This window comes from Capsella rubella, unplaced genomic scaffold (genome assembly GCF_000375325.1).
Source record: "Capsella rubella cultivar Monte Gargano unplaced genomic scaffold, Caprub1_0 scaffold_7, whole genome shotgun sequence".
Classification (NCBI taxonomy): domain Eukaryota; kingdom Viridiplantae; phylum Streptophyta; class Magnoliopsida; order Brassicales; family Brassicaceae; genus Capsella; species Capsella rubella.
In genome coordinates this window covers 14450456-14467317 of record NW_006238917.1, presented here as the reverse complement: position 1 = coordinate 14467317, position 16862 = coordinate 14450456, and the positions used below count along the sequence as shown (strand labels likewise).

The window sequence follows — 16862 nt, the reverse complement described above, 5'->3', positions numbered from 1 at the left end:
AGTTCATTATATTTAAGCAAGTTGGTAGTAAAGCGTTTCCGCATCTTAAACGATATAGAGCAAACTTAGCAGAGTTCAAAACGAATATAAGAGTGTGACCTCCGTGGTCAAAAACATTCGTGCGTAAATCCTAAACAAGTTCAAAAAGTAGGCAAAAACAAAAGGGGGGGTTTTTTAAGCCCAATACAACCCCGAACAGAAAGCTAAACAGGCCCGGAGCTCGCAGCAGGGTCATCTGGGCCGGCCAAAGGAGTTCCAGTCGCCTCGCCGACAGCAGCCTCATCACCCACAGGGTTCATAAAAGCTTTTACCTCCTCGCTGAGGCCTGGCCGGATTGCCTATAGTTCCTGGTTCGGTACAACAGGGGGGTCAGAAGGGGGCTCCTCAATCATAAGGGAGGCAGGAACGGGATCAGGCCCGAGTTCGGGATCAAACGTTAAGTCCTTTACCTTTTCAGCCTCGAGGCGAGCTGCCTCCTCGTCAGCCGTTAGGGTTTCGAGCTCCTCCTTCAGATCGGCAATCTCGCCTTTCTCGATCTCTTCCACCAGCATTCGGTTGGCGGTGATCTCGGCAGCTCGGATTGCATGGGGGAGTAGGCGGTCATGCACCTCGAGGTGGGACCCGATTTTGTCAATCGTATCCCGGAGCTCGGCTCGCGTTTTCCTCCGCTCTTCTCTCCGTACCCTCTCCATCTCAGAAAGGTTCCCCGCCTCCAGGAGTTGATTTCTTAGTTTGATTTCCTGGAGCTCCTTCTCTGCCTCCGTTTCGGCGGTAGTCGCCTGCAAGTACAGCTCCCCAGCCAACTTTAGCTTGTCTTGGCAAGTCTCTAAGGAGGTTTCGGCAATCTGCAGGTCAAGCTCGACGGTTCTGAATTTCTTGTTGAATTTGGCCGCTTTCTCGACCTCAGCTCGGTTGGAAGCCTCCAGGGATCTGTACTTCTTTACCTCTTTCTCTAGGTCGGAGACCCGAGCTTGTAAAGCACCTATTTCGGTGGCTGAGGGGCTGGCGAAGAGTTGCTCTTCGTAATGAGCCACCGAGCTGTTAAACTCAAATAGCATCTGCCGAGAATAAGAAGTATTAGTAAACATCGTGCAGACTCAAGAAGTATTCACTTGTGAAACGAAAGGAAGTAGGCTTACCTCGCCGACCTTCTCGGCGAAACGGAAGTAGTCCTCCCAGTTGTTCACGGACATGTCTTCGAAAGCAGGGACTCGAGCTCCAGGCCGGCTAAAGCTCCGCATCATGTCAGCCAAGGATTTTGGAGGAGCTAGAAGTAAAGGTTTTAGGTCAGCTCGGAGTTACGTATATATTAAAAAGCGAACTATCAGTAAGTGACTTACCCGGGAGTTCGCGCCTCGGAGCTGACTTCGGGTCAGCAGAACGCGGACCTGCGGGCAGAGAGCTCTTTGGCGTAGGGGGCTCAGCGAGCTTCTCCTCAGTTCTCGGCTTGGAGCTCGCACGCGTAGGACAAGCAGGTTCCGCGACCTTCCGCTTTTTAGACCCACTAGCCTGGCCTTCCTCAGGGGCTGGGCGAACGGCGGGAGATTCAGCGCTGAGGTCGCTGTCGGGCAGAGTAATCACCTCGCGGCCCGCGCCCTCCGGGGGGGCGACCGAACTGGAGGACTTCTCCTTCAAAGAAACCTTGGCCTTGGAGTCTGTCAGTGCGGCGACCATTTTCTTCTTCAGTTCCTTCTCCTTCAGCTCCATCTTTTTCTTGTGAGCCCTCTCCTCGCGGTAGTTCATTTTGGGGAGGGCGGACTGGGGAGAAGAGATAGTAAGGAAACTAGTGCGGATGCGGGCACCGGCCTCGCGGATTCGGGGGCAGGTGAAGGAATCCCACGCCGTTTCGGCACCACAGAAAGTAACAAAGTAGTCCGCGAAGGTTTGAGATAACGGCCCACGGTCAAGGGAGGCTGAAAAAATAAAAAAAAGAAAAGTTAGTACCCCGAACTGATAGTTGGCAGTAGGGAGTTGTCGAATTTCCTCGCAGTTCTACCAGGTTTCTGAGACCACTGCGGGACAACCAGCTCTTGCAGATCGCCAAAGGTGTCCCGGTTAACCGGGAAGAAAAAGTAGCCGCTCCGGTATTGTTCGTCATTTTCGGGGAAATTTTCAAAGACTCGAAACTCGGCCAGCGGGCTGAGATAGAAGGTCCCTCTAGTTCGGCCACTCTTTATGGTGTAGAGGTGGAGGATGTCCTGGAAAGTGATAAGGTAGCTGTGCTCTTCGGCTAAGGTTTGGAGACAGAGGATAGTCCGGACAAAGTTCGGACAAAGCTGGGGGAGGGTGATGCCGAGGGCAAACATCGCCTTCACCAGAAGCTCCGGCAACGGGAAGTATAGGCCGCACTTTGAGAAAAATATCTCGTAAGCGCAGCAGTACCCGGGAGGAGGATCCTCCGGCGAAAGATCGTCCCCCGGAGCGATTAGCTCCGTCTCTGACGTAAGGCCGCAGAGGAATTTTACGTGTACCAAGTCCTCCTCGGCTATCGTGGACTTGGGGTGCGGGCCAAATTGACCGGAGACATGGTTGATATTAGAGTCAAGTATGGAGGAGAAGCGTAGATAAACAGAGAGAGGAAGAAGAAGCAAGAGGAAAACGAAAAAGAAAAACGAAGGAGGAAGGCTCTACCTTTATAGCGTCTCGGCGGCTGCGATTCAATGATTGCCTAGGGAAGCTAGACGGTCGCGTCCTTTATAGCTAGCAACCTAGGGATTCCGAAGCGGCAAAACCGGGGCACGGTAATCTGAAAAGGCAACCTCGAGTAAAAACAAATCAATCATAGCGGATTCGAGAATCGAAGTTTATTTAATTATGTAGCATTAAAGCCTCCCGAACTGGTTCACTTCGGAAGACTTGGGGGGCTTACTGTGGGTACCGGAACTGGCGTTCCGGGCTAACAGCCCATTCCACTTAGGCCCGTTGTCGACGGCCCATTATCGGAGCTGCCCAGCCCATCAGGCGACGTCCAGTAGGAGCCAAGGGTTTGAAAGGGGGAATCAAAACGGGCTATCAGCAGGTCAAGCGGTGCTTTAATGAGAATGGCGCGATTCGCGGAGCGGAGTTCGCCGATATGTTTAATGCTTGCTAGAGTAGTATAAGTAGTAGGAAAAATAACGTGTAAAGGGACGGATGATTGTTTTGGCAGAACTATACTAAATAAAGACAAACGAATTTCCTTCAGTTATCTCGCAATCCTATTTACGAGTTCGGACAGAGAATTAGGAGCCCACTCGAGTTCATTACGTTTCCAGTTCGTGGATTCCAGCTCCCACACCCACTTGTAGCCAAATATGTATGATAATAAGCCACATATCTTTCCATTGAAACGATCAAAGAATAATGTTTTTTTCATAGAAATTATGTAAAAGCATGGGTGAGTGGGAGTAGTTGGTGAATTTTTATTTCAGAGAAGCTTTATTTACTTTTATATATATCCAAAGTCTTTTGCTACGGTAATGAAAAATTAGACCACAAATGGCTCCACAGAAATCACATTTAGTTTCTCTTCTCTTTTTTGTGCTTCTTCTGCTTTTATTTCTCTCCTTTCAAGTTGGATTTACAGAAGCCAGACGCCGTTACCCACGTTAGTATTTACACTTATTTTCATGTTTTTTGTTTTTTTCTTCATTTCATTTGTGGTTTTTTTTTTATAATTCCAAATGATTATATAAAGTTTCTAAATTTCATATCACATATCATACTTATGAATAATCGAAATTATGTAGTTTTTCAATATATTTAGAGTTTATCAATGTTCAAGAAAACTTATTAATTGGATAAACTAATGAAACAATCTTGTTAATATTATGAGCAGGCCCTCCACCTCCCCATTGTTATTATGTACCTCCTTCGACATCTTGCAGAGGAGGAGGAGGCAAGTGAACAAAATGCATTTCTATTATGAAGAAACAATTTAATATATATATATATTTGCTCAAGTTTTATGATTGTATGTTTAATTAAATAAATGGTGTCTTTTACATCAGTTTGAATTGGCTGTGATATATATATAACTAGTCTCAAGCTTGGTTCAAATTTTCTTGTAGTGTATATGCTTAGAATGTGTTACAGATAACACGACTTAATATATAGTCGCAAAAGACCTTGATAGTTATGATTAATGGTGATTCAAATAGAGGTCATAACTTTTTCTTTGTGAGTGAAAGAAAAATTACTCTTATATATCTAAAACACAAAGTAAAATTACATCTAATTAAGGAGTATGAAAGAGTTCCCAACGATCAATTTTTTTTGCTTTTGTAAACGCATTTCAATTAGTTATAAAATTGTTTATAAAAATTAAAAAAGAAAAAATTATAATTGGTTCAAAATGCGTTTATGACTGCGAAAAATTGATCGTTAAGAACTCATTTATATTCCTTTACTATAATTTTCTCCTTAGATTTTTAAACTCATTTGTTTGAACTCATTTATAGGTACAGTACTATATATACACTTTGTTCTTTTGTTCTTCCAATATTTTATGAAATTATGATTTTAAAAATATATAAGATTACATAATTGACGACGAAAAGTATTTTTATTTTGAGTAATTTTAATCAAATTAGATTCATGAATCTGTGAATCTCTTGGCTCCACCAAGTCGATATATTGATATTATGATGCTTAAAATTAGATCAAACATATACACTATCAAGATCATGCGAAGCTCCTATTGCCAAATACGATTCCACCAAAGCTCCTCGACCTGAAAACCAAGAAGACGTAAAGCACACCACACGACCTTTGATATATAGGTCGAAGTGATGCGTGGAGTGACTCCAAGCTCGGTCATTACCAATATCTTTCAATATACTGATTTATTAGATATTGTTTAAAGATTTTAATTAATAAATTTAGCAAAAAGTATAGATATTAAACAAAAGTAAGAGAGTTTATAGTCGCAAATTTTTTCTAACGATGAAGAACTTCAATACAACGAAATTACGAAAGTCGAACCAATTACAATGTAAAAATCAAAAACCAAAAATATGTAAAAATAAATCAAGTAATAAGACTCATGTCTCACCCTAATCGATGTTTGTTCCTCTCAATGTGCTCTTGCAGCAAGATATGAAGTAATCCGTTCTTCTTTCGTTAAACTACAAGCCATCTCTCTAACTAACGAATTACTTGATTATCTTGGTTGGTGGAGGTATTGTCGCATTTATAGAAAATAAATAAACGTAATTTGCCTAAGAATTTTTTTTTTTTTTTGTCATCACGAATTCATGATTAGATGTTTCAGTTTGTCTAATAAAATTATATTTTTAGAATATAAATAAAACATAGGATTTGTCATATAAATACACATCATATTACATACTAATTAAGTAATTAATTAGAACAGAATGAGAATAACAATGTATTTCTGGTTAATTAAAGAAAAAGAAAGCTAAACCATAGTTTGTCTCCGCATCTTTTTGGATCTTGCGACGGGTGAGTAACGCTCTCACACACACACACACACACTAGTTTTGATTTCAATCGGAAAAAATGGCGCAGAAGCTTAACTTGGCAGCTAATCTCGCCGTCCCTCCGGTCACCCACCGCTCTAGTTTCCCCTCCACCTTCACCTTCGGCGTTGCCACTTCCGCTTACCAGGTTCCTCTCTCTCTCCCTTTCAAGCTTCTAAGATCTGGAGTCTTATCTTCTTCTTTCTACTCTCCGCTTCGTCTTCTACTTACCTATTCTACCAATTTCTCGATTCACTTGAAAATGTTGATTCTGGGATTGAAGTACGAATCGGATTTAGGAAGATTAGATGATTCACATAAGCTGTATTGTATAAGTTAAGAATCAAATTGTTTTAGGTTTCACTGAGCTAAGTGTTAATGGTGGTTTTTGTTTGTAGATTGAAGGAGGTTGGAATGAAGGTAAGAAAGGACCAAGTATATGGGATAAGTTCACTCATCTTGAAGGTATGTTGTTTCCTTCTCAGCTTTATCCTTATCTCAATTGATGGAAAACTAGGTAGATTAACACTGTTTGTTCCATCTTGTTTAGGGAAGATTCTTGATGGGTGTAATGGTGATGTGGCTGTTGATCATTACCATAGATACAAGGTTAAGTAAAGTATTGGTATTGGGTTTAAGAGTTATCTGTATGATATGCATATCTCTTTGCTTATAGTATTGTTATTCCTATACTTTTGCAGGAAGACATTGAACTTATTGGACAGTTAGGATTCAGTGCTTACAGATTTTCTATATCTTGGTCTCGCATTTTTCCTGGTATGTTCAACTATATTGCCATTTAAACTTGCTACTTTTTGATTTATTTTGCCTGTTTTTAATTGAAATCTAGATAAAAGCTATACTGTGATGTCACTTCATATTCGTTTTTAGTTTACAACTTGTGTCCCCTTTTTGTGTGTTCTGTATTTTACTAATCATCCCTCTCTGTTTCTTTATGTTCCCCAATCGTAGTGTAGCACATGTCGTAGTTGTTGACAATGCCAAATACATATTTCTTTGCATGGGAAGAATATTTTTATCAGTTTTGATATGATATGAGGGAAACTCTTGTTGTTGGAAGGTGGACTTTTCCTTTAGAACCTTCATTATTTGATCTCCAATTTTGGGTGGTCATCTTGTTTGTCTCTTCATCTTTGAAATGATCGGTATTTCCTATGAGATCCAGGATCTTCAAAACCGTGGCGTTCCCTCAAAAACATGATTTCTTGAGTTCCTTTAGCATTGATGCATGTAGCCATGCAAAGGAATTGTAAACCAGTATTTGTTTTTTGTGTTCTGGACTTCCTGAAAAATATAGACGTTTACTAACTGAAGGCATATTGTCGTTTGTTCTAGATGGCTTGGGAACTGAAGTCAATGAAGAAGGCATTGCTTTCTACAACAATCTTATCAATGGACTTCTTGAAAAAGGTATTTACTCTAACTGAAATGAGTTTTTTTCATCTTTGTGTTGATGATACTTTCATGAGATGATTAGTATTACAGGTATTCAGCCGTTTGTAACTCTATACCATTGGGATCTTCCATCACATCTCCAGGACGCAATCGGAGGTTGGACAAATAGGAAAATTGTGTAAGTAGTAAACTGTAACAGACTTCAACTTACGTGTAGTATCTTCATAAGCATAAACACATTTATTATTAGGATTATGGTCTATGGTCCCTTTCTTGTGCAAGTTTAAGTGGGGCAGATTATATTTAGTCTCAGATCACCATGTTTTAGGTTATGCTTCAGAGGGCTAGTATCTTTTTCAAAAGTTTTTTATGACACAGCCTTCCCCTAGGAAAAATAAGGAATGCAACACTTTTCGTAGAACTTAGTGTTTTGACATTATATTTCTTCACGTGCAGCGATTATTTTGGCCTATATGCAGATGCTTGTTTTGCTAATTTTGGTGATAGAGTGAAGCACTGGATTACAATAAATGAACCTCTTCAGACCTCAGTGAATGGACACTGTATTGGTATATTTGCACCAGGAAGAAATGAGAAGCCGTTGATCGAACCATATTTGGCTTCGCATCATCAGGTTTTGGCTCATGCAACTGCTGTTTCCATATATAGAAGCAAGTACAAGGTAGCTTTTTTATTATGGTTAAGGAACCTGATTTTTAATTTATTTTACTTGGACTTTGGTTATGGGAAGATGCATCAAGAGTTTCATTATTTAACAGTGTGCCTTTGGGTTTATATATATTAATGTAGGAAAGTCAGGGTGGACAAATTGGTTTGTCAGTTGATTGTGAGTGGGCTGAGCCAAACTCAGAGAAACTAGAGGACAAGGTTGCTGCAGATAGGCGAATCGACTTTCAACTTGGATGGTAAGTGGGATGCGAAATGAGCACTTTCTTAGTCATTTAGATTAGGAATGGAATCGTATTACTGATGTGTTGAGCTATAAATGTAGGTCTCTGTAGCTTATACCCACGGCTGGACCATCAATTCGTGAAATTTTGTAGTAAATAGTTTCTGCGTTCTAGGTTTCTAGTTTATGATTTTTGATAGTACATTAGTTATCTTTGTGGGGATACTTCATTGGTTTTATGTTTTTGTAATGGGGGGTAGTTCAGAGCGCATATAATCCACTTATTCCACTGTTTCCAAGGGTGCAATGAAGTCTTAAACAGTCTTTGAATCTTTGTGTGTGATACTCCCTTTCTTATTAAATGAGCAGTCACTGTATAATAGGCGTTACATATGTTAAGGTTACATAAATGCCATTATTGTGCTAAGAAAGTGATAATATCAAATAAATGATCATAAACTTGGGTTTGCTAACTATGTGTCAATTGTCAAATGATTTACACACTTGCAACTATATATCATTCCGTGAAATAACAAATTTAAAAATCCTTGGCAGGTTCTTGGATCCTTTGTTTTTTGGAGACTATCCTGCAAGTATGCGCCAGAAACTTGGAGAGAATCTCCCTACATTTACTCCAGAAGAAAAGGAGTTAATGCTTCAGAACTCATGGGACTTTCTTGGCGTAAACCACTACACCTCGAGATTGATTTCTCATGTCTCAAACGTAGAAGCTGAAAGTGACTATTACAGTGCACAAGAAATGGAGAGGGCTGGTAACAAACACTAACACTAAAATTACTTTGACTAATAGCATCTTCTTACTTACTTCCTAGAAATTATTTTCTCTTCTTTTCTGCGCACAGTTGAATACGAAAATGGAGAGCCAATAGGTGAAAGGGTAAGAACTCTCGCCTTAGTCTCCGCTTAATTCTAATGACTATTAAATCTTATGCACATATACTAAAGACAGGTATGCATGAGCTAGTAATCAACTGAACAATGTTTCCCAATTACAGGCTGCTTCGGATTGGCTTTATGTTGTGCCTTGGGGAATCCGAAAGACTTTGAATTACATCAGCAGAAAATACAACCACCCTCCTATATATATTACTGAGAATGGTATCCAACCTATCTTTATAGCTTTATCGTTCAGTTTATACAATGCATAGTTTGTTTAGAGTAGCGGGAGTAGTTTTGTTATCCAAATAAAGTTCGCATTAAACGAGTACTTCTTTTGGTCATATCGAACTTCTATTTTTTATATATACTGAGATTTAGTTCTCTATTTCCAACACAACAGGTATGGATGATGAAGATGACGGATCTGCCTCTATTCATGATATGCTCGACGATAAGCGTAGAGTTGCCTATTTCAAGAGTTACCTTGCCAATGTCTCTCAGGCTATCATGTGAGCCAATATTTTCCCTTCATTTCATAACACTTAGGTAACAGTGTTAGTGTTTTGCTAATGGCGGAAATTGAAACAGAGATGGAGTGGACATAAAGGGATACTTTGCGTGGTCGTTGCTGGACAACTTCGAGTGGGCGCAAGGGTACACCAAGAGATTTGGTTTGGTATATGTAGACTACAAGAACGGTTTAACCCGTCACCCGAAATCTTCTGCTTATTGGTTCATGAAGTTTCTGAAAGGTGATGAAGAAAACAAAGGTAAAAAGGATTGAAAAAACAGATAAAGAAAAGGACAACCAAAGCTACTACTACATTTACATGAATTGCGTTGTGATGTTATAGCTTTTTGTACCAAATAGATATATTAGTTGATGATGATGGTATAGAGGAGCTATATTACAAACCTACTGGCTTGGGCTACTCTTTGGTTTCAAACTCATTTTCTGATTAAAGTTTTCGATCTTTTTACACTCAAAAATTTCAAATTCAAGTACGTCATGTTTACTTTTTCTTACCCAGGGCAACGACGCTTATATTGTATCAAGTTTTACTATATGAGAACCCATTTTGTCTTTGGGTGTGAATGGTTACAGCCTCACAGCAGTTTGAGCGGACAAAACCATCTACAGATCGAACCACCTTTTATTTACCATTTACTAATTGTGTCCGTAGTAGTGTGATCTCAAAAAAACAAAAAAAAAAAACCGCTGTGTACCAAGTGCGAACCGATTTTATGTACAAATCGAGTTGGACCGTCGCGGTTTGTTGTTTGTCCTAAAAATAGAGTGGATCAAACCGTTGTAACCATTCACACCCTTTAGCTCACAGACACTAGTCTTGAGCAAAAAAAAAACGGGAACTGAATAGCCGAACCAAACCGATTTTTAAAAATCTTTGAATGGTTTTCAAACTTTTGTACCCGAAAAACCTAAAAATGAACCCGAACCGAATCAATACTCGAATTTATCTGAAATAAAAGTATACATCTAAAAGTAATATAACTATATCTACACTTTTAAATATAAAAGATACCCAAACTAGAATTATAAACCGGAATATATTAGTTTTTTCGGGTAATATAGATACTTTCCAAGATATTATGTTATATTTAGATAAAAAGTCACCAATATTTTAGGTTTTTTTTTAGGTATTTTTGATATTTGGAATATTTTCATTCTCAATATTCAAACCCGATGCAAATACAAAATTTTGAAATACCCGAGTAAGTTCAGAATCATCTACCCGAATGAATCCTATACCCGGAAAAAAATCCGATCAGGTACGGATATCCGAATGCCCATATCCCCTCCAAATCACTAAAAAATGTGAAAAAAACTAGAACCTAACAAAAGATTGAAAAGTGACCAAACCACACCAAATGCAATGGAAATCAAAAATTAAATAGTCATCAAATTTGTTTCTCTCTTTAGAGATGTTTAAAATCAGTGTTTTGGTTCCCATGATAACAAAAACAATAATTTCAATGTTTCGTAAAAACAAGTACGCACATGAAATGAACTTATCTTATTTTAGATTTGTGTTGTGTTGTGTGTGGTCCCAAACTCCCCAATACGTTTTTGACAAAATCTGAAACGTTTACTTAAATTGTCACAGACACGAATTGTAATGAAGGTCACGTTCATGACCAATGCCCCCATATCCCAAATTATTTTAATATTTATTATGCACATGGATATATAAGTAGGTGAGCTGAGCAGTGAAGAGATTTATTTTATTATTCATAATTACAACTAATTATTAAAAAAAAAATTAGAGAGAGAGAGAGGAATAATAATAAAACAGCTTAATTAAGGCAAAAAAATATGAAAATAGCTTCTTCTTCCCCGATTCTCACCGTTGTCTCCAGCTCTGGCTCTTTGGTTAGTTGACTTATTTTATTATGATCATGTCCTCTCTATAAATCTCAAGTTTTTTTTGTCTTTTTATTATTGTTCCACTTCTCAAATCAGACCCAGTAAGTCGTTTGTTTATTCAATCTCCAAAATCGAAACCTTTTTGAAAAATCGAATCTTGTGATCATTTGGGGAATATGAAAGATTTGATCTTTGTGTTGTTTATGTTTTGGGTTTCGATAAAGTTTCAGTCTTTTTTTATTTTTTTTGAGATTTTTGTTTTGTTGCGGGATCTGATTAAGACTGTTTTTTTTTTTGGTGTGTTCAGGATCCGAAAATTACTGGATCATCACTTGGATCTCGAATCCTTCCTCCTGCTACTCAAAGGTGAGTTTTTTTTGCTCTCATTTTCTTGTAGATTTGAAAGTTTAGAAATTATGGGAAATGGTGCTTGCGAACCCCTGATATAGTGATGATTATGTTGATATTGTGATGGTGATGATGGCTATTGATAGGAATGATGATTCAGGGTTTAGGGATGATGAGGGTTTGAGGGTTCAGGGTTTATAAATCCTTGTCATGTTATGATTGATTGTTTGATGATGAGTACTTGTATGTCTCTTGATGGTTATTTATTTGGATAGGCATAATTTGAACTTTGAAACGCATTGGCCACCCTATGGTGTATGAATTTTAAACCACATTCATTCTATGTCCATCTAAACGTTGAACTTGATTGCCGGTTTTTGGAATAACAAGTCTTGGACTTGTTTTTCGAGTTGGTTGTTTGTTTCTTTTAAACTGTATTCGTTATGTAGCAGTCCCTCTTTGTTAGAGGAATTGTGTGTGTCTTCCTTTTTAAGTGTTTGTAACGTTGTTTGAAGTTGAAGTTTTAGTCTAGACACTTTTCCTCTGTAATTGAGTATGAAAAGAACATCTTTGTTTCTGGATTTGTTAGAGCAAGAGCAGGAAGTGTTACTTTTATGTTTGAGTTCTTTACAGATTTTGGGATTTCTGATTTGGATCATTTTTGGTTTATCATTTGGTTTGTTTTGATGGCTGGCCGACAAGGAAATTCAATTAATATTGACATAGGTTAAGACATTTGTCATTGTGCTTAAAGTTTTCTGAGTTCGAAGTTTCTATGTATACTAGATCCTCGCCATCGGACAATCTTCTCCTCCGTAGGACAATGTCTTCCAATTATCTGAGGCATGTTGAGTCCATGTCCCAGTTACCTTCAGGTGCTGGTAAAATCTCTCAATTAAACGCCGTTGTTTTAGGAGAATCCCTTGCTTCCGAGGAGAATGATCTCGTCTTTCCCAGCAAGGAATTCTCTGGCCAAGCTCTTGTTTCCTCCCCTCAACAGGTATCTCTTCCAACACCAATTGAGTACTAGATCAGCACACCTCATCTTCTCTGCTTGCTTTTATGATCTGTAAGTAATTTATCTTCTTGTTATTTGCATGCAGTACATGGAAATGCACAAAAGGTCGATGGATGACCCTGCTGGTTTTTGGTCTGATATTGCGTCTGAGTTTTACTGGAAGCAAAAATGGGGTGACCAAGTTTTTTCCGAAAATCTCGATGTCAGGAAGGGTCCTATTAGCATTGAGGTTGATAATTTTCTTCTTTTTTATCCATTTCCTTATTTTTTCTCTGCTCTGTTCTCTGCATCTTCTATCAGAAATTTTTTCGTTGTGATAACATGTCTGAGATCATGTATATCTAGTGGTTCAAGGGGGGAATAACCAATATTTGCTACAACTGTTTGGACAAAAACGTGGAAGCTGGTTTGGGTGATAACATAGCTATGTACTGGGAAGGAAATGAAGTTGGGGTAGATGCTTCCTTAACTTATTCTGAATTGCTCCAACAAGTTTGCCAGGTATAAACACTGTTGTTCGTCCTCTCCAACCGCATTTACAGCTCTTCTTTCTCATTAATTAGCTGGAACTTCATTTTGTCTTGTCCTTTGTTCTGAAGCTTGCTAATTACTTGAAAGAAATTGGAGTGAAGAAGGGGGATGCTGTTGTAATTTACTTACCAATGTTGATGGAACTTCCCATCGCTATGCTTGCATGCGCACGGATTGGAGCTGTTCATTCGGTAACCTGTGAAAATTGTACATTTGTCTACAATGAAAACATTTACCTAATTCATTAACACATAACAAGTTTTCAGAATTAATTCAATTATTCCCCAGGTTGTTTTTGCTGGATTTTCTGCTGACTCTCTTGCTCAAAGAATCATTGACTGCAAGCCAAAAGTAATACTGACTTGCAATGCTGTTAAAAGAGGCCCTAAGACTATAAACCTTAAAGCTATTGTTGATGCTGCACTTGACCAATCTTCTAAAGATGGAGTCTCTGTAGGTTAGTCTATTTACCAAAATAGTAATTTGGGTTCTTTTTCCATCTCTTTCCTGTATTTTGGATTCAACTGGATGTTCCCAATTGCCATTTGCTGGTTTTCTACTTCATGGTTTGCACTACAGTTCAATTCCCCCCCCTCTATGTACTCTTTTTATGAGTTTGTTCTCCGAGCACAGCAAATAAAAGATGGGAAAGACTTTGCGTGTTTGCAACAAATGATTTTTGGCTGTTTTCTCTTTTGCTTCTCTTATATCAGGCGTCTGCTTGACCTATGAAAACTCATCAGCGACAACACGGGAAAACACAAAATGGCAAGATGTAAGAGATGTGTGGTGGCAGGTAACTATAGAGCTGGCTAATAATCGAGAATATGCATTCATTCTATTTTTCAATTGGTTCTTAAAGTCTTTTGTGGGTGGTGGTGATCTCTTAGGATGTCATTCCCAAATATCCAACATCATGTGAGGTGGAATGGGTTGATGCTGAAGCTCCCCTGTTTTTGCTCTACACCAGTGGAAGTACCGGGAAGCCAAAGGTAATTTTGGTCCTTGGTTAGATTGAATCTTTAACGAAGTTTGTTTTATTTCTCTCTTTAATATCTTTAATTTGGGTTCTTTGAAGGGTGTCCTACACACAACTGGAGGGTATATGATCTACTCTGCTACAACATTCAAATATGCATTTGACTATAAGCCAACAGATGTGTACTGGTATGCAAAGATACTTGTCTTGACTGTAAAAATTCCTTACTAAAAGCAATGCTATAGAGTGCTAATCTCTTTGCTTCTCTAACATAAGGTGTACAGCAGATTGTGGTTGGATAACTGGCCATAGCTATGTTACCTATGGACCAATGCTAAATGGAGCCACCGTTGTTGTCTTTGAAGGGGTAATCTTTTTGGATTGTAGATTTTTAGTGGTATATTATTTTCTGTCAGTCCCTCTCCCATAGTAATACGCTAAAGAGCTATCAGCATTTAAGAGGAAATAGGTTTTACTCTTTATCTCTATCACTTGGATTGAACTGTTGGTTGTGATATTATCATCTGGTTTTGAACAGGCTCCAAACTACCCTGATTCTGGACGCTGTTGGGATATTGTTGACAAATACAAAGTTTCCATATTTTATACTGCCCCAACGTTGGTGAGGTCCCTCATGCGTGATGACGATAAGGTATGCAATTTTTTCTGTTGTGGTGAAAAAGTAATCATCATTGTAATGATGCTTTGAAGTACGGCTCTGTCTTGATTTGCCCTCTAATTTTTGTATATTAAATTAAGCTTTATGTGGGGTAAAATACTTTTAAGTATCTAAATTACTTACTAAAATATTTCCATTTTCAACTTATTTTGATTGTTATAGTTTGTAACACGTTACTCTCGCAAATCACTACGAGTCCTTGGAAGTGTGGGTGAGCCCATCAATCCGAGTGCTTGGAGGTTTGAACTCTAATATCCTTTTTTTTTTTTCTGGCGATCATTCCAATGGGAACCTTATTTAGTGGTTTACAAATTCCTTGATGTAGATGGTTCTTCAATGTAGTCGGTGATTCGAGGTGTCCCATTTCAGATACATGGTGGCAAACTGAAACTGGAGGCTTCATGGTAAATCTCTTCTCTCTCTCTTATCTGTCTTGAAACCCCTTGCATGCTCCCCCTTATGTGCATCAAAATTGCATCGCAGATAACCCCATTGCCAGGTGCCTGGCCGCAGAAGCCTGGTTCAGCTACTTTCCCTTTCTTTGGTGTTCAGGTCTGTGATTCGTAGTGCTAATTTACATTTAGCATATTGCTTCTTCCTTTAAATATTTGTCTTTGAAGAGATTCACTCTCATCTCTCTCTCTGTATGTTGCAGCCTGTCATAGTTGATGAAAAAGGAAATGAAATTGAAGGCGAGTGTAGTGGTTATCTTTGTGTGAAAGGTTCATGGCCGGGGGCATTTCGAACTCTGTTTGGGGATCATGAAAGATATGAAACCACATACTTTAAACCTTTTCCTGGATACTATTTCAGTGGTGATGGTTGCAGCAGGTGGACAATCTATCTGATTAGTTTTGTTTCACATACACAATTGTAGTCAGTGTGGTATCTTTCACCGCATAGATGTTTTCACAAAAAAACAGTACATGTTTATGTATTGATACTATCCAAGTCGGGTGAGATTTTTACAAGAGCCTTATTTTGATATTGTGTTCCAGGGATAAGGATGGTTACTACTGGCTTACTGGAAGGGTTGATGATGTTATCAACGTCAGGTAGAATGCAAAGTTTATAATGATGTCAAAGAATTACCTTAACTTCCAATATTACTTAAATCTATATTTATCTTTGAGTTTTTTATAATGCACAGTGGCCATCGAATCGGAACTGCTGAAGTAGAATCTGCTCTGGTTTTACATCCCCAATGTGCAGAAGCAGCTGTTGTAGGCATAGAACATGAGGTATGTGGACTAATTATGCATTAGTGGTTGGCATATGAAGCGTGTGACACGGATAAGAGTTCATACTTCACACGTATTCTTACCTCAGCTTGTTAGTCATTGAGTGTAAATAGAAATTGCTTATGATTAGGGTCTCTAATAATTGGAACTGGTTTTCGGACATTTTAAGACCAGGAATAGTCTCCTGGCTCTCTATAACAATCTAGGGATACTTCATGGCTCTTGGGTCTGCGCTCGTTGTTTACCAGTGTGAGATAAAAGCAGAAATCAGTTTCGTTTTTATGCGTTTATGAGTTTCTTGCTTGTAACAGGTAAAAGGACAGGGTATCTATGCGTTTGTCACTCTTCTGGAAGGTGTTCCTTACAGCGAGGAGCTTCGGAAAAGCCTAGTACTAATGGTCCGAAATCAGGTATTAAGAATAAAAGAGAATAGTTAAGCTCTAGAGATGCTAAACTTTTGAGGAAGTGTTATTAGCACACTTTGATATTGTAATGAGTTTGTTTATAAATTCTGCTATTTTCAGATTGGGGCTTTTGCCGCTCCGGACAGAATACATTGGGCACCGGGGTTGCCAAAGACGAGAAGCGGAAAGATAATGAGGAGAATCTTAAGAAAGATTGCTTCAAGGCAATTAGAAGAGCTTGGAGATATTAGCACACTAGCGGATCCTAGTGTAGTTGATCAGCTTATTGCACTTGCCGATGTGTGAAGTAACCATGTCAATACTATATGATCCAATGGAGAAGTGATGGAGTTTTGTGCATCTCTATGTTTCAGTGTCTTATAGAGGAATTGGTACAAAAATCTGAAACAAGATTCAGGTAATTGGAAGGAAGAATAAAGTAAGTGGACTATATTGTTGTGTTCTTTTAATAAAGAAATTTCATTTCCATGAGTTTGGTTTTGGAGAAGAAAATGTTCATAGGATAATAAAAGTGGTTAAATCTAAATATAAAGATTCAGGGTAACATCTTTCTTTCATTTGTTTTATGGT

General features: G+C 38.6%; 3 protein-coding genes and 1 long non-coding RNA gene across 5 annotated transcripts; 3 read left to right on the top strand and 1 right to left on the bottom strand.

Moving 5' to 3' along the window:
- Nucleotides 1-338: 338 nt before the first annotated feature.
- Nucleotides 339-1674, bottom strand: LOC111829460. The gene is made up of 3 exons (XM_023778545.1): nucleotides 1341-1674; nucleotides 1140-1267; nucleotides 339-1058 (listed from the first exon to the last, which is right to left on the bottom strand). Exons 1-3 carry the CDS (start codon nucleotides 1672-1674, stop codon nucleotides 339-341), a joined length of 1182 nt encoding a protein of 393 aa, XP_023634313.1.
- Nucleotides 1675-3478: 1804 nt separating this feature from the next.
- On the top strand, nucleotides 3479-4140 carry LOC111829712. Its single transcript, XR_002833073.1, has 2 exons — nucleotides 3479-3586; nucleotides 3818-4140. It is a non-coding gene; the product is annotated as an uncharacterized LOC111829712 (long non-coding RNA).
- A 1287-nt stretch (nucleotides 4141-5427) lies between these two features.
- On the top strand, nucleotides 5428-9667 carry LOC17880107 (beta-glucosidase 42). The gene is made up of 13 exons (XM_006283553.2): nucleotides 5428-5607; nucleotides 5858-5924; nucleotides 6010-6068; nucleotides 6161-6236; nucleotides 6816-6890; nucleotides 6966-7053; nucleotides 7332-7557; nucleotides 7686-7801; nucleotides 8341-8558; nucleotides 8649-8683; nucleotides 8802-8904; nucleotides 9086-9194; nucleotides 9274-9667. The coding sequence occupies exons 1-13, from the start codon at nucleotides 5500-5502 to the stop codon at nucleotides 9467-9469; spliced, it is 1476 nt and encodes a 491-aa protein (XP_006283615.1). The 5' UTR covers nucleotides 5428-5499; the 3' UTR covers nucleotides 9470-9667.
- Nucleotides 9668-10967: 1300 nt separating this feature from the next.
- LOC17878350 (acetyl-coenzyme A synthetase, chloroplastic/glyoxysomal) lies at nucleotides 10968-16836 on the top strand. Of its 2 annotated transcripts, none has more exons than XM_023778746.1 (20): nucleotides 10968-11077; nucleotides 11379-11437; nucleotides 12206-12419; nucleotides 12523-12666; nucleotides 12783-12938; nucleotides 13037-13159; nucleotides 13257-13425; nucleotides 13682-13764; nucleotides 13859-13960; nucleotides 14047-14135; nucleotides 14224-14314; nucleotides 14486-14599; nucleotides 14789-14865; nucleotides 14952-15030; nucleotides 15110-15178; nucleotides 15282-15457; nucleotides 15625-15681; nucleotides 15777-15867; nucleotides 16179-16277; nucleotides 16392-16836. In XM_023778746.1, exons 1-20 carry the CDS (start codon nucleotides 11021-11023, stop codon nucleotides 16575-16577), a joined length of 2235 nt encoding a protein of 744 aa, XP_023634514.1. In that variant the 5' UTR covers nucleotides 10968-11020; the 3' UTR covers nucleotides 16578-16836. The 2 variants fall into 2 exon arrangements, with proteins under 2 accessions (XP_023634514.1, XP_006285314.1); XM_006285252.2 differs by lacking the exon at nucleotides 10968-11077 and adding an exon at nucleotides 11156-11172.
- The last annotated feature ends 26 nt before the right edge of the window (nucleotides 16837-16862 follow it).